At 34.9% G+C, this 13,675-nt stretch overlaps 1 protein-coding gene across 1 annotated transcript; it reads left to right on the top strand.

The window, feature by feature from the left end:
• Nucleotides 1–2,403: 2,403 nt before the first annotated feature.
• LOC123693183 (E3 ubiquitin-protein ligase listerin-like) lies at nt 2,404–13,424 on the top strand. The gene is made up of 14 exons (XM_045638171.1): nt 2,404–2,528; nt 3,036–3,236; nt 3,681–3,812; nt 5,082–5,216; nt 5,825–5,937; nt 6,226–6,408; nt 7,261–7,426; nt 7,832–7,898; nt 8,201–8,318; nt 8,533–9,352; nt 9,712–9,895; nt 10,571–10,758; nt 12,221–12,411; nt 12,839–13,424. The coding sequence occupies exons 1-14, from the start codon at nt 2,481–2,483 to the stop codon at nt 13,422–13,424; spliced, it is 3,132 nt and encodes a 1,043-aa protein (XP_045494127.1). The 5' UTR covers nt 2,404–2,480.
• The last annotated feature ends 251 nt before the right edge of the window (nt 13,425–13,675 follow it).

The following is a 13,675-nucleotide window of genomic DNA, read 5'->3' as shown; positions in this document are numbered from 1 at the left end:
TTGCAACATCCTGAAAATTTCATCTTTTTCCCAAAATATTATCTTAACAAGAGCAAAACATAAAGATTGTAATTAAATATACAATTAAAGTAGGTACCAAGTCTTGTGTAACGAGAATGGATACTTTAATTAAGTGTTTTATATAATATTTAGTGTTTTATGGCATTAAATTGCTTGATTAATAGATGTACAATATATAAATCTAATATATAAAAATCAATGCCACTTTTCGTTGTAATTCCATAACTCGAGAACGGCTGAACCGATTTCGATAATTCTTTTTTTATTATATTCCTTGAAGTACGAGGATGGTTCTTATGTAGAGAAAACGTAAACATGTACCACGGGCGAAGCCGGGGCGGACCGCTAGTTATTTATATAAACAAAAAACTTAATCACGATTCGGGATTCGAACCCGCTTCTCCCGCCATTCCGGGGCAACCACAGGGGCAACGCCTGAGTCCTGACATCTCGGCCACCCATGAGCAATCGAATTTATTCATCTTTTCTAATTTTAAAGTTCAGTTTTTTTTTTCTACATATTTTTTTTGTTTACCCTACGACGTGGCCTACGTGGCCTACGTGGCTACAAAAAAGAACACTTTACCAAAGAGAATACAAATTGCACTTTACATAATGTAGTAACGGAAATTAATGGCCCAGCTTTTATAAATTATTAATAATAATAATTTTAAACAAGATGCGTGACAAGTTTAAGTTTATGGCAGTTCAGTTTCTATAAAAAATTATATAATATGTAAAAAATTATATAATATGTAATGATACGGAAATAGTAGGTACGTAGGTACAGTAATCCAAAATTAATAATGCGCATGCTAATTCTTCGCTAATTGTCGTATTTCCGAAGACACTCGAATCATTGAATGCAACGAACTTGCATTTTACACCTTGTTCAAAAGAAATAGAAGTCAATTCACGGTCATACACAATCAAAAACAAATCGGGCGGTAGGTGACGGTAGCCTGTCAGTCAAAAAACTCAAAAATCCGTCAGTTGTCTTTAAATATTGGTGGTGACTGCACGTACGTTCTCTCTGTGTGGAATTATATAGAGCTGCTATTACGTACCCTTCTTGGTTTTGTTTTTATTTTATGGCGGCATTATTACCAAAAATATAATAATGAAACACCTTAAGCTTATAAATCAAAAATAGTATTGTTTAGTTTAATATAATGAAAAATAAAATAAAATAACACAAAAATATAATACCTACGCAATTCGTGTACATGAAATGGATCGTTGAAAAATCATAGAGTTGGAAAATCAAATAATCGGCGCCCATCTTGTGATCGTTTGTCAATCGAGTCAATCGTCTGCACGAGTGCGTCAGCCTTGTATACAAAGTTGCATTTTTATATTGATACTTTACGTGGTATTCTGTGATACTAATTGTTATTTTTGACTTTTTGTTGCTGTTGTTTGCTAAGTTTCCTCAGTTAATTGTTGGCGAAATACCGAAAAAACTAATTTTGGTACTTTATTCAAATCGATTTCATTTCCCTAAAAAATATTATCGATTATCGGAAACAATTGATACGATTTCAGTAAAGGACATCTCTACGCGTGTCAAAAATCCATGTGTCACAGAAATCATCTTAGGTGGAAAGGACTATAGTAACTATATATTTACTAGTATGTCCTCTAATTAGGTACTCGAAACCTGTGTTCGAAACACTAATTAGGTATTGATAGAATTGTAACTGGTAGTTTTTACTTTAGGCGTAGGTATTCAGAAAGAAAGCTGGAAACTTATAAGCGCTTGTCAGCGCTGGTAAGCCGCGCCGGAAAATATATGAACACGCGCCGATAAGCGCTGAACGGTGCCGACAAGCTTCAACCCACGCTGGTCAGCGTTGGGCGCTGCTATATAAAATTTGTCTTGATCTGTTTTAACCTGCTTCCTTTCTGTAGAACGAACCAGCGCTGACAAGCGCCGGGAAGCGCTTATAAGTTTCCAGCTTTTTTTCTGAATACGGCCTAAGGTTTTTATTTACAATTACTTCTTACGTCATCTACTTTCTACAAATATCTACATTATGACAAACTAACTCTTTACAAAGCTTTGATAAACAAATGGACGCAAAAAAATATTCTTTAATTATTTATATATTATCTTATCTTATCTCTTTATTTACGAAAAACAATTAAAACATTACAGATACAAACTAGGCAAAACAAGGCAAAATTATATTGCCCAAATACCTTGTATTCTTAACGTCACTTACAAAGGTAACTTTTTATGTCATAACTCATATGACATAATTTTGACAGTTGACATTGACACGATTCATGGTGGTGCAATCTGCAATGTGTTGTTTTGCTTAATATTTTACTAATTATAATAATATTTACTACAAACTAATTACTTGCTCTGTGCTACAAACCATCATTAAAAGCAGAATACTTCCATGTTAAATTAAGAGTGTATACATTAATTGTCATAATCTCATTTTTATAAAATGGGAGGGAAAGCAAAACAAAGCCAAAGAACCAAAAATAATGTTAGAGTGAGTATTTTACTGCAATTATTACTATGTTTAAATGGTTTATCAAACTTGAATTTGTAGATAATTTACTTTACAACAACATTATTCTCTGTACATACTAATATGTAAATTCTTTAATCATTTTATTTTTCCATTTAACTATTACTTCCAAATCAAATTGCAACGTTAATTGCTTGCGAATTGCAAAAAATTGTTTAAAAAAACACAAATACATCTATACATATAATAAATCTGTAGAAGGGTTAATTCTGTACATTTAAAATATTGAAAAAATAAATAGCAGGGGGTGTTACTTGATCGATACCAAACCCAAATATGTGATTAAAAAAATTTTTGTCTGTCCAATAGATATTTATAAGATGTCATTGTCAGAGTTACTCAAAATAGAAAAATAAACCATCCACGCGAAGACCGACATCCGCGTGGACGGAGTCGCGGGCGGAAGCTAGTTGTAAATATAAATTATGAATAGTAAAACAACAAATTATTTTAAAATATTTCCTTCAGCCTTCCAGTAGTGGTCGCAGTGCAGAATTGCTCAACAATGTGATAAAAACTGACAATGTGTTTGGAAGCCTCAGCCCCGGGAAAGGCCTTACTGGCCTGTTCCCCACTATGGCTGCCGGACCTCTTGATCAGCTTGCGTCTAATGAATATACATTGGCTTTCAAGAAATTGAACAAAAAGGACCCTATAACACGGACCAAGGTATTTATGCAGGAGCAATAAAGATTCAATATATTGTAAAGTAAAATAGTATGAGTATAATTCATAAGTTTTTGTTTCTGAACATGGAAATTGTATTATGGTTCTTATCAATAACTAGCTGCTCCGCTGTTGGTCGTTTCATGATGATATATACCCTATAGCCTCCCTCGATAAATGAGCTATCTAACACCGAAAGAATTTTTCAAATCGGACCAGTAGTTCCCGAGATTAGCGCATTCAAACAAACAAACTCTTCAGCTTTATAATATTAGCATAGATTTATTAATGAAAGCAAATTATTTGTACACTCTTTCATATTCATTGTTCTTATTGACATCAATACAAACAGGAAAATATTGTATTTACGAGGCAATTTTTTTTTATGCCCATGATATGATATTATATAAATGTAAAAAAAAAATGTTTTCCTAATATAAATTGCAGGCATTACACGAACTACTAGAGTTGGTAAAAAACAGTGACATAGAGGATGTAGTGGCCGCGCTGCCGAACTGGGCGCACTTCTACCTAATGCTCACCATTGATAGTGAGAGGAAGGTTCGGGAGGCTACACAAGTAAGTGTGCAATTTTTCTAAAGTAATTTATTAATAAATATATATTTCAGGACATTTTTCACACACAACACAGTCGCTTGCTTTCACTTGTGTTATGGTGGCTGATATATGTACATATATAATTTTAAATAAATACTTATATAGATAATTAATACCCAGATATAGAGTAAATATTGATGTTCATCACACAAATATTTGCCCTGTGTGGGAATTGAACCCACGTCCACAAGTCAACTATGCCATACGGTCAGTAAAAAATAAATGTATACACTAAAAATAATTTAAAGATGTGTAAATTATAAATTAAAAAAAAAAACATCTTCCTAATTGGCTTAACAAAAAAAACATCTATACCATAAAGGAGTTCATGGAAAGTTCAAAGTTCAACCTGAACAGACCATCTTTATTGCAATTATTTTGCATTTATTGTATTGGCTGAACATGTTCGTACTTTATTAAGTCTCTCTCCATAATACACGGGTATCGCCGTAAGGATGATACCCGGTCCTTTGGAAGGCTTACGTGGGGACACAGGTCCAACACGCAGAGGCCCTTTAGAGAATTTAATGTGTTGTGGGACACCAGCCGCAGCCTGCCCATGGCTGCACTATAGAGATACAGCCCTGGGCAGTCCGCGGCCAATGTAGGACTATTGCAGAAAAATGGAAATGAATAAAACTGGGTTATGGATGGGGGTGTTAGATGGACTGGTATATTGGGTCTATGGGGACTATGGACGTCTGCCTTTTCAATATTAAAAATTGAAAATTATGGCAAACGGTGACTCGCCAGTTCGGTCGATGGGCTCCCAAAAAGGTTACCGATAATGGCAACAAGGGGGCAACATCAGCTGAACGGCTGGGGGTGTAGAGAGGTGCGGCTCCGGTTTCACCATCGCGAGCCAGCGGGCCTGGAGCGGGTTTCCCCGCTATTACGCCATTAGACACTTCCACCCCCGAGCATATAGCTCTAGCCGCTAGAGCGTGCGCGAGCGCGCTAGAGAGTGGAGCCGCTAGAGTCTAGCGGCTCCACTCTGGACGGCCAACAAAGGCAAGCCAGAGGTAGGGGATCCTGAACCTCGTCATTATTCACTCCGAACTGCCACCGGGATGCGGGGTGACTGAATGCACGGTTGGGATATCTATTGTAGATATGCCAACCGGGGGCGATGGGGTCGTCACATCCCTACGCCTTTATTGTATCACCATATTTTAATACCATGTTTAAAGCACAATAAATATTTTATTTTATTTAACGTATGGTGTATAGGCGTGTCACGGGCTAATCCTATCGCGGTGCGGTCGTCGCGCGGGCCCGCACGTGCGGCGCCTGCTGCCCGCGTGGTTGCTCGCTCAGCACGACGAGTACGCGCCCGCGCAGGCACTCGCCAACCAACACTTGCACGTGAGTATCGGTGTACTTGTTAATATGACGTTTATGAGTAATGGTTCATCTTGAATTACTCTATGCAATAAAAAAATAAAAAGAGCGTGTGTGCCAAGCACACGTGTCAGAAGTGAAACTTCTTCGGCAAGATTTAAATATACCTAAATCGTTTTGCCATGACGCGACCTTGAAAATTTACTCTCAACGCGCTTAAAGAAATTAAGAAATTTCACTTCAAAAATTAAGATATGTATCAAAATTGGCTGCATAGTTTTAAAGATCGCAGCACACATAGGGACAGACAGCGGAAAGTAACTTTGTTTTGTTTTACACGTAGCGGGTAGAAGCAGAGTGTTTTTGAAAGTAGACTGTAACAGTACTGCAATGAAATTGCGTGTTAATTTCAATAAATGTTCTATACGACGCCGCTCAAAGTGAATGTAGGAAGTAATTTTCGTTTTCTCATAGTCATCAAAAATTTCAACAAATAGTTTTTTTATAGTTCTTGTATGAAAGAGCATCATATATTTAAATGTGTATAATAATTCACTTCTATGTAATATAATGATTGTCATAATAATGAGGTAATTTCAGAAAATTTACAGTCCATCGGTTTTCTATTTTAGGCTACATTTCCCGACCACAAATTAGGCGATGCAATAACATTTTGTAAATCAGAAATAATGTCTCTTATAACTGACAACCTCACAGGGAATGCGGAAGCTATATTGAATAAAAAGTAAGTACAAGAATAATTATGTTCTTTTCTTTAACCTGATGTAATTTTTTTTTCTGGATAAAAACATTACAAAAATTTATATATCGCTATATTTTGACGTTATGAAACTTAACACTGAAGAATGAACTCATAATATAAAAAGACAGTAAATTCTGACAGAGAATATTCAGTAAGATACACTTTCACAGAACAATACAAGATAATATAAGTCTTAACATAAACTTGAAAATTTCAATTCACTTTATTAATTTTCACATTAAAATATAATTTATACGCAATAATTTTCAGAATAGACGACCCAGAAGAGAGAAAGCTGCAAGTATCACGTGTGATATCTAGTAGTCTTCGCGCTTTGGACATGTTCGTATCCCGTCTGGCTCCAGAACATGATGAGTGGCTGCTGGAACAACTGCAAGCGCTATTCAGTAATAGCTTCTGGAAGATCGCTAACCATGAGTCACATCATGTGAGGTAGGGTTTTAAAACTAGATATTTATTTGAATTTATTGATGTGAGTTTAATAAATAGTTACGTTTAGTACAACATTGTTTAAATTTTGGTAAAAAAAATATAAAAAGTATGTTCGGTGTATTAAAAGTGTGTATAAGATTTACTTTTATGATTCAATTTGTACAATGAAATGATTTCAGCAATGCGTTTGATTCATTGCACCATGTGATGTGGTTTACAATTGTCAAACTGAAATAGATATTCATGTTCCAATTTAAAGATAATGCGCGTCCTATCTCTAAATTATTATTCAAGTTGTTAAAAATTGTTAAATTATTATCATGTTGTTACAAAATCTAGTTAAATTCTAAGTGGTGTTCCCCAGGGACCTCATTTTGGGCCAGTGTTTTGTAAATGATATGACTATCTTGATATATAGTTTAAATATATTCAAAGTTATATATAAAATCTTATCTTTTTAAATAAGTACTTCAATTCTAGTCTAGTAATATGCGTGGGTGGTACCTGTGCCACAGCTTATTTAATTGTATAAAATAAGTGTTATAAAATAAGCACATATTAATGGCACCTAATAAAGCTTAAGCTTTGCTAGGTGCCATTATTGATAAACTTTTTGTACAACCTTATAACATACTATGTTATAAGGTAGTAAATAAATAGTAGTGTACTAAATAAATTTTGTTTTTTAAAGTGAAACTTCATTAGGCGCTTCGAGAGTAAAATTTAAGATGCGTCATGGTAATACCGTCACGTCACGGAGTAAGAGTTTTGTTAACCGACTTCAAATAAAAGGAGGAGGTTCTCAATTCGGCCGGTATTTTTTTTAATAATTGAATAAATACACGTGTGTAGAGCGGCATGGTTCACCGCGCTGGGTCGGCTCGTGGACCGCTTGGGCAGTGCGCTGGGCCCCGCGCTGGGCCCACTGGCCCGCGCGCTGCTCGCCGCACCGGACGCTAGGGCCAGAGCCGCGGCCCCGCGCTGGGCCGCGCTGCTGCTGCTGCTGTACAAAGTGCCCGTGAGTACACACATACATACAGAACGCAGACATACTGACGCACACAAACACACACATATATATACATCTATAGCACAAATACATACACACACTATACTTATCACTGAGTAAACGACCCGTTTTGACATTTGTCTTCGCGACGCTGATTTCTGATAGAAAATTACCATTCCACCCATCAATGAAAAACGTAATTTACTTCAGTAGATTTCGATGGAACAATATGAAAAAATAGAAGACATCATGGGCGTGAATAGTCAAAACAGACCTTTTATTTTGTGATAAGAATTAACTACTAAAATGCCCACCTCAATTTTTTATTAACTATGTGCATTAATACTAAAATATAAAATGTATTGCAAAACTGATCACGTCGAAGGATAACCAGATAACTGAATTATTCCACAGGATTGGCACGTCTGGCTCAAGAATAAGGATCTTCTTGTGAAGAGACTTATTGATACTTTAGAAAATGGTATGTACACGACACACGTATCTGCATAATACATTTCAGTTCATTCAAGATATATTTTTGAAAAAGTTGACACATAATATGACAAAATAAAACATCCAAATTTTTATACTGCACACTTATTATGTAATAATAGACTCTATTTTTTTTTTCTATTTGCTTTGTTAATAAAATAATTCTTTATGCCTAATAATCTAAACGTAATATGTATTATAAAAATGAGTAGCTTTTCTATGATTGAAAACTCGACTTAAGGCTTTACGTAAATTTGAATCATATGAATATAAAACAAATAACAAATACAGGTGGGTGTGGTGACGCGAGTCTGCTCAGCAATGTGCTGCTGCCGCTGCTGTCCAAGTTGCCCGATGAACTGCTCACCAAACAGTTCTATCTCACTTTCTTTAATGCCTTCTTTACTGGGTGAGAATAAGATGTTTTATAGCAGTTTAAATGGTATAATAGTGATACAATAATTTTGAGATCAAAATACGAAAGAGATAGATAAATTATAACTTATTTAATTAAAAAAATTGAAATAATATATCACACAATAATCTTGAATAGTCTTTGAGAAACTTTAATTCATATTCAAAGCATCTTTAGTAACTTTTCAATATTCATGTGATTTTTGCAGATTACAAATAAAAACAATACTGAACTCAAAAAGCGAACGTCAATCATGGATAACGAACTTAGCAGAATGCTTGCGTTACCTCTCGATACAAAAACACGACTTTGTCATAGAAATAGTATCACATGTACACAGGACGTGGCTTGAGAAGATATTCGCCATTCCAGACGATACAACCAGAGATCACTTGATCAAAATATCCGCGCAAAAAATGGCGGCCATGGTCAAATATTGGATCAAACAGACGGCAGAATCCACGGACGATGTGTACGACAAATTGGTCAGAAACTTCTGGCAAAACTTTGGTGTTATTGTTGTCACTCAAATAGAAAACGTCCCAGTAGAGGACGAAGACATTTCAAAACTTATACACACGCATACGTTATTATTCAAGGCGTTAAAAGCAAAGAGCGAAGCCAAAAAGTCCATACGCTTCGAAGGTGACGTCACAAATGAGACTGAACCAATTGAAGAAGCGGTAGAATATGAAAAGAACGTTCTAGAAGCATTCGAACACAGCTTGAATGAATGTGTTAGCAAGGCGTGTAGTGCATACTTCGAATACGCTGACAAAAAGCAAATGTCGAGATCTGTATTCCCGCCTTTATTGAGCATTATTATCAGCTTTGAAAGTGAAAGTTTATTCTTGGGAATAGCGAGAAGTTACAACACAAATACGTTGTATTTGTTCTATGATAAGGTGTTAAGGGGTTGGTTGGCGAGTGACACTATGAGGTGTAAAGCGCTTGCGGAGATCGTTTTCATGATATCGAAGTACTTAAATGACGAAGAATTAGAGGCCATGTACAATTCGTTTCAACACGTGAGTTATTATGTTCCTGAATTTCTATCCTTTTTTTTATTACAAGTTTTAAGTTCAATTATCACTGTTTCCGTTGGTATTTCTTGCCAGCAATCATTTTCCAATACAGAAATCGTGTTATCATTTTTTTTTTTATTGTATATAAATACTATAAATAATATTAATTGGTAATGTATAATGTAATTTATCTCAAAAATCTGTGGCATTATATAACAAAAAATAATTATACATATATAAACAGCCAATTAAATGAAATAATTTTCCTTTAAAATAATCATTTATCACACATGTTTTTTTTTTTCAAAGAAATTACGCTTTACTACACACATAAATTTCTCACAAACTCCATTGATCTCCAGCTGTCCCCGGTAGCGGTGGAGTGGTGTATATCGCTGTCCCTCTCGCTCGCACACCGCACACGTACTGCGGGAGCGAGATGGCTGCGCGGGGACGTGGTGCAGCAAGCGTTGGTCGCGCTGTGCAAGCGAGGCGATGATGAAGCTAATAGATTGTTGCTAACTTGTTTAGCGCAAGATACTGGAGGTACACCTTTTTCTTTTAACTGACTTAGATTAGATTTTGGTAGCCTTAATTAGCCTCAATTGTTACCTGACATCTATGTATACCATGTTCTTTGGCAAATAAATTAATTTGAATTTGAATTTGAATTAAAATTAAAAGATTTTACTCGAACAAAACAATAGTTTAACGGGTTTAATTTTATTACTAAAGCATGTTTTAAATTAATTTTAAACTTAAAATATCCTCTCGGTACCATTAAGTGTCAGTTTCGTATTTTTTGCTTATGATCGCACCCGTTCTAAGTCTACATTATTTTCTATATAATCATCTTTTGATTTTACTTCGCAAGTGTTTATATCTCATATATCTGGTTTATCCACTTTAATTTTTGATGTTCAACAAGTGATAACTGCGTTAAAAACAACCGACTTCAAACTTGCACTTGCACCATTTACAAATACAGACAAAAATGCTCATAAAATAATAATTTCTGGGCCTATCCGAATAAAATTTTTATGGGACCAATTCGACACCACCCCGCATCGAACAAAAAAAGAATCACGTAAATCGGTTCAGAAACCTCGGAGTAATCGGTGTACATACATAAAAAAAAACTTACCGGCCGAATTGATAACATCCTCCTTTTTTTGAAGTCGGTTAAAAATATCAATATTGTTTCCTTGTACAAAACCACAGGCTCCACGATCCCCCCCCACACGACACGAGCCATCGTATCGCACGTATCGCTCACACTATCTCACACAAGTGGCAGTGAGCTAGCGACTAGAGCACAGTTCGGAGCTGCGCTGTGCCGAGCGCTAGGGGCCAGTACACACGCACATGATCTCTTGGTTACGCTGTTCCTGCTCAACTTGACTCTGTTGGTGAGTATATGTGCTACAGTTATAAAAATTATAAGTTATAAAAATGCTTCAGTTGTCAATCGAAGTGTTTGTTATGTTATTATTGTTCTGAAAAATGAGTTTAGGTATCTAAAAAATTTTTCGGGAATTTGAAAATTGGTGATTTTATAGATTTTCACCTGGTCTTTTTGAATATTTACTTGATAAAAAAATTTCAATATTTTGCTTTGACTCCATAGATATTTTCGTCGTTAAATGACTCGGAAAAGAGGTATCGATAAAAACTGCTTTAGTTCGCTATTTCTTCTATATTGTTGTAGCAGACGAAAAAAAAGTCGAAAATTTTTTGAAATTTGTAAAAAACCTCACAAAAATCTATGAAATCACCTATTTTCATTGTCAATTGAATTATTAGATAAGCTACCACGAAAGAGGATAATGTAAATTTTATATTTATTTCATTGCGTAGACAAAGAAGGGAGTAATAACGGTAAGCTATAATTATTATTTTACGTGCAATATTATCAAAAACTTTTTCAATAGGCATGACGAAAGATTTTGAAATATTCTTCCATAATGTGTGTATACGTTTACTATACAAGAAAAACCCTATATTTCCGTAATATACTTAAATTTAACGAAGATAAAAGCCATTTTTCAAAAAATATTTATTAAATGTGCCAAAACAGCTCGCAGGTGTCATGGCGTAGGCGTGACGTCACTCTTTAGTAAATACGTAATTATTTGTACGCATTGCGAAAAAAATTAAAGAAATATTTATTTAATATGTTATAGAAACGAATTTCAAAGTTTATAAGTAGTGTGCAGTATTGCAGTGTGAATCCACATAAAAATAATGCTCAAAAATGTGTTAGTAATTATTTCAAGCGAGAAAATAATAAGAAATGATTGTATAAAGTTGGCGCGGAGAACCCCGAAACCACGTATTCGTGAATTCGCAATTATATTTCTGTTCTGAGTCGATATAGCATACGTGAAACAATAGAAAATAAATAAAAATGCGTATTCTCAACATATTCATAACAACAAAATACATCTGACGTGAGTTGTTTACTTAATCGTGACGTCACGCGTGTTTTAGTCAAAATGGCGAACTGCAGAATTTCAATGTTTTATTTTATTGATAATCTCATTAATCTGAATGTTTTTAAGATTTTTAAGTCACTATATTTAATTTATTTATTATACATTTTCCCGTAAAAACACTAATACGATCATTTATGGATACTGTCGTCATGCCTATTACATGAAGTGCGCAGTTGCGAATGTCTGTCATGTTCAACGTGTTAAAACAATAAAAATAACTAAAAAAATATACGTTTCAGTTTTTCATAAATTAATTTTTAATAACAGAATTTCTATTCCAGACCACTTAACTTCAAGTTGCTTTTAAATTAGTACTACATACTTACCTTCCTTACTTACGTTATTTTGTACTATACTTACCTTCCCCACAATCCAGCCAAAAGAGCCAGATACCGAAGAAGGCGAGGAAGAAACTGACGAGACTATTCCACTAGCTTCTATTAGCGCGAGTAGCTGGCGCGAGTTACTGCACGCCTGGCACCAAGCCGTGTGTGCACTAGCGCCAGTAGATAGACTGCCGCTGGTGGACCGAGCTGTGAAGGAGATACAGGGCAAGCTGAGGGATAAGTTAGTGTTCTGTTCATTTTGTGTACTTTGTAGTGTCTCTTTAGATATCTCATCATGTAGATGTGTGATGAAATTTTAAGCTGAATAATTTTTTTTGCCTCAATAGGGATAAATAGCTTTAGTTACTCGTGTTGAAAATAGTCACTCGATAGATGTGGACCCATTTCATTTTTCTATTTTTTTTTTGCGTGCATTTTTTTTTCTATGATGACGGGTCTGTCAAAATTTGTATTCAGTATATTTATTATATTTATATTTAGTAATTTGTATTCAGTAGTATTTTGTGTGAAAATAACAGTTGTACCTTATTTTTGATTGTATGGTAGCATATAAATTCATTTAAGTATACGCCCCTGTATCCGCGCGAATTATCTTAATCATGTACATATATCTTTAGGATAATCCAATAATAATTTGTTTATTTCAGCCACGACGCGCTTGACATACCAATTATAGAACACATAGTATCTATATGCCCTTACCTCGTAGACTTCGATAATGTGACCATAGACAATTCTGAACTCATACAGATAACAAAACAATTACTAAACATAGACATTACACACTCAGAGACTGCAGTATTAGTCTATGCTCTGAGGAAAGACATTGTCTATGGCAAATTGACCTGTCCAATAGACGATGGACACATTATGAAGAAAGTTCTAGAAATCGCTAACACTAATTCCACGAAGGATTTAGCGACAAGCGACGTTGTTGCTTATGTGAATAAGGTCGTTTTTCGCGCAGCGTTTTTGAAGGAAATTGTAACGAGGAGTAAGGAGCTTGATGGCAGTTTGTTTGACGATGAGTTCTTTAGGTTGTTGTTTGTTGATGTTCTGTACGATTTCACGGTTGTCAGCTCACTGTGTGAAGTGTACGCTTTTGTAAGTATATTCATTATAAATAAGTTGTTGGGTATTATTTTAACAATTAACTCGACAGTAGAACAACTTGAATATTATCATAAAGTGCGAAGTTCTAACAAATTTTATTTGGATACACTCCATTTGTAATCGCAAATACAAGGTCAGCAGAAATTCACAAAATTGTGTTTAATGACGTCATAAATACTGCATCGAATGACGTCAAATTTGTCGTGCTTCCGTGACATAATTACTGGCAGTAATGTTCTAAATTTCCCTTTACAAATTTCTTTGACGTGATTATTTGAATATTTTAATACATATAAAAATATTAATGTTTAGCTCATGCTGGCATGTTACTATTCACTTTATTTTTCAGATGCCTTTCTACACAGTTCTTA

Source organism: Colias croceus, chromosome 7 (genome assembly GCF_905220415.1).
Source record: "Colias croceus chromosome 7, ilColCroc2.1".
In the NCBI taxonomy this organism is placed as follows: domain Eukaryota; kingdom Metazoa; phylum Arthropoda; class Insecta; order Lepidoptera; family Pieridae; genus Colias; species Colias croceus.
Note: the sequence above shows the minus strand (reverse complement) of the source record. Positions and strands in the feature narration are given on the sequence as shown.

What these genes read in the sequence shown, in the direction of transcription:
- LOC123693183 (XM_045638171.1), top strand. Translation starts at nt 2,481, where the DNA reads ATGGGAGGGAAAGCAAAACAAAGCCAAAGAACCAAAAATAATGTTAGA. An exon ending in TGTACAATTCGTTTCAACAC is followed by an intron (nt 9,353 to 9,711) that starts GTGAGTTATTAT and finishes ATTGATCTCCAG; the next exon opens with CTGTCCCCGGTAGCGGTGGA. An exon ending in CAGGGCAAGCTGAGGGATAA is followed by an intron (nt 12,412 to 12,838) that starts GTTAGTGTTCTG and finishes TGTTTATTTCAG; the next exon opens with CCACGACGCGCTTGACATAC.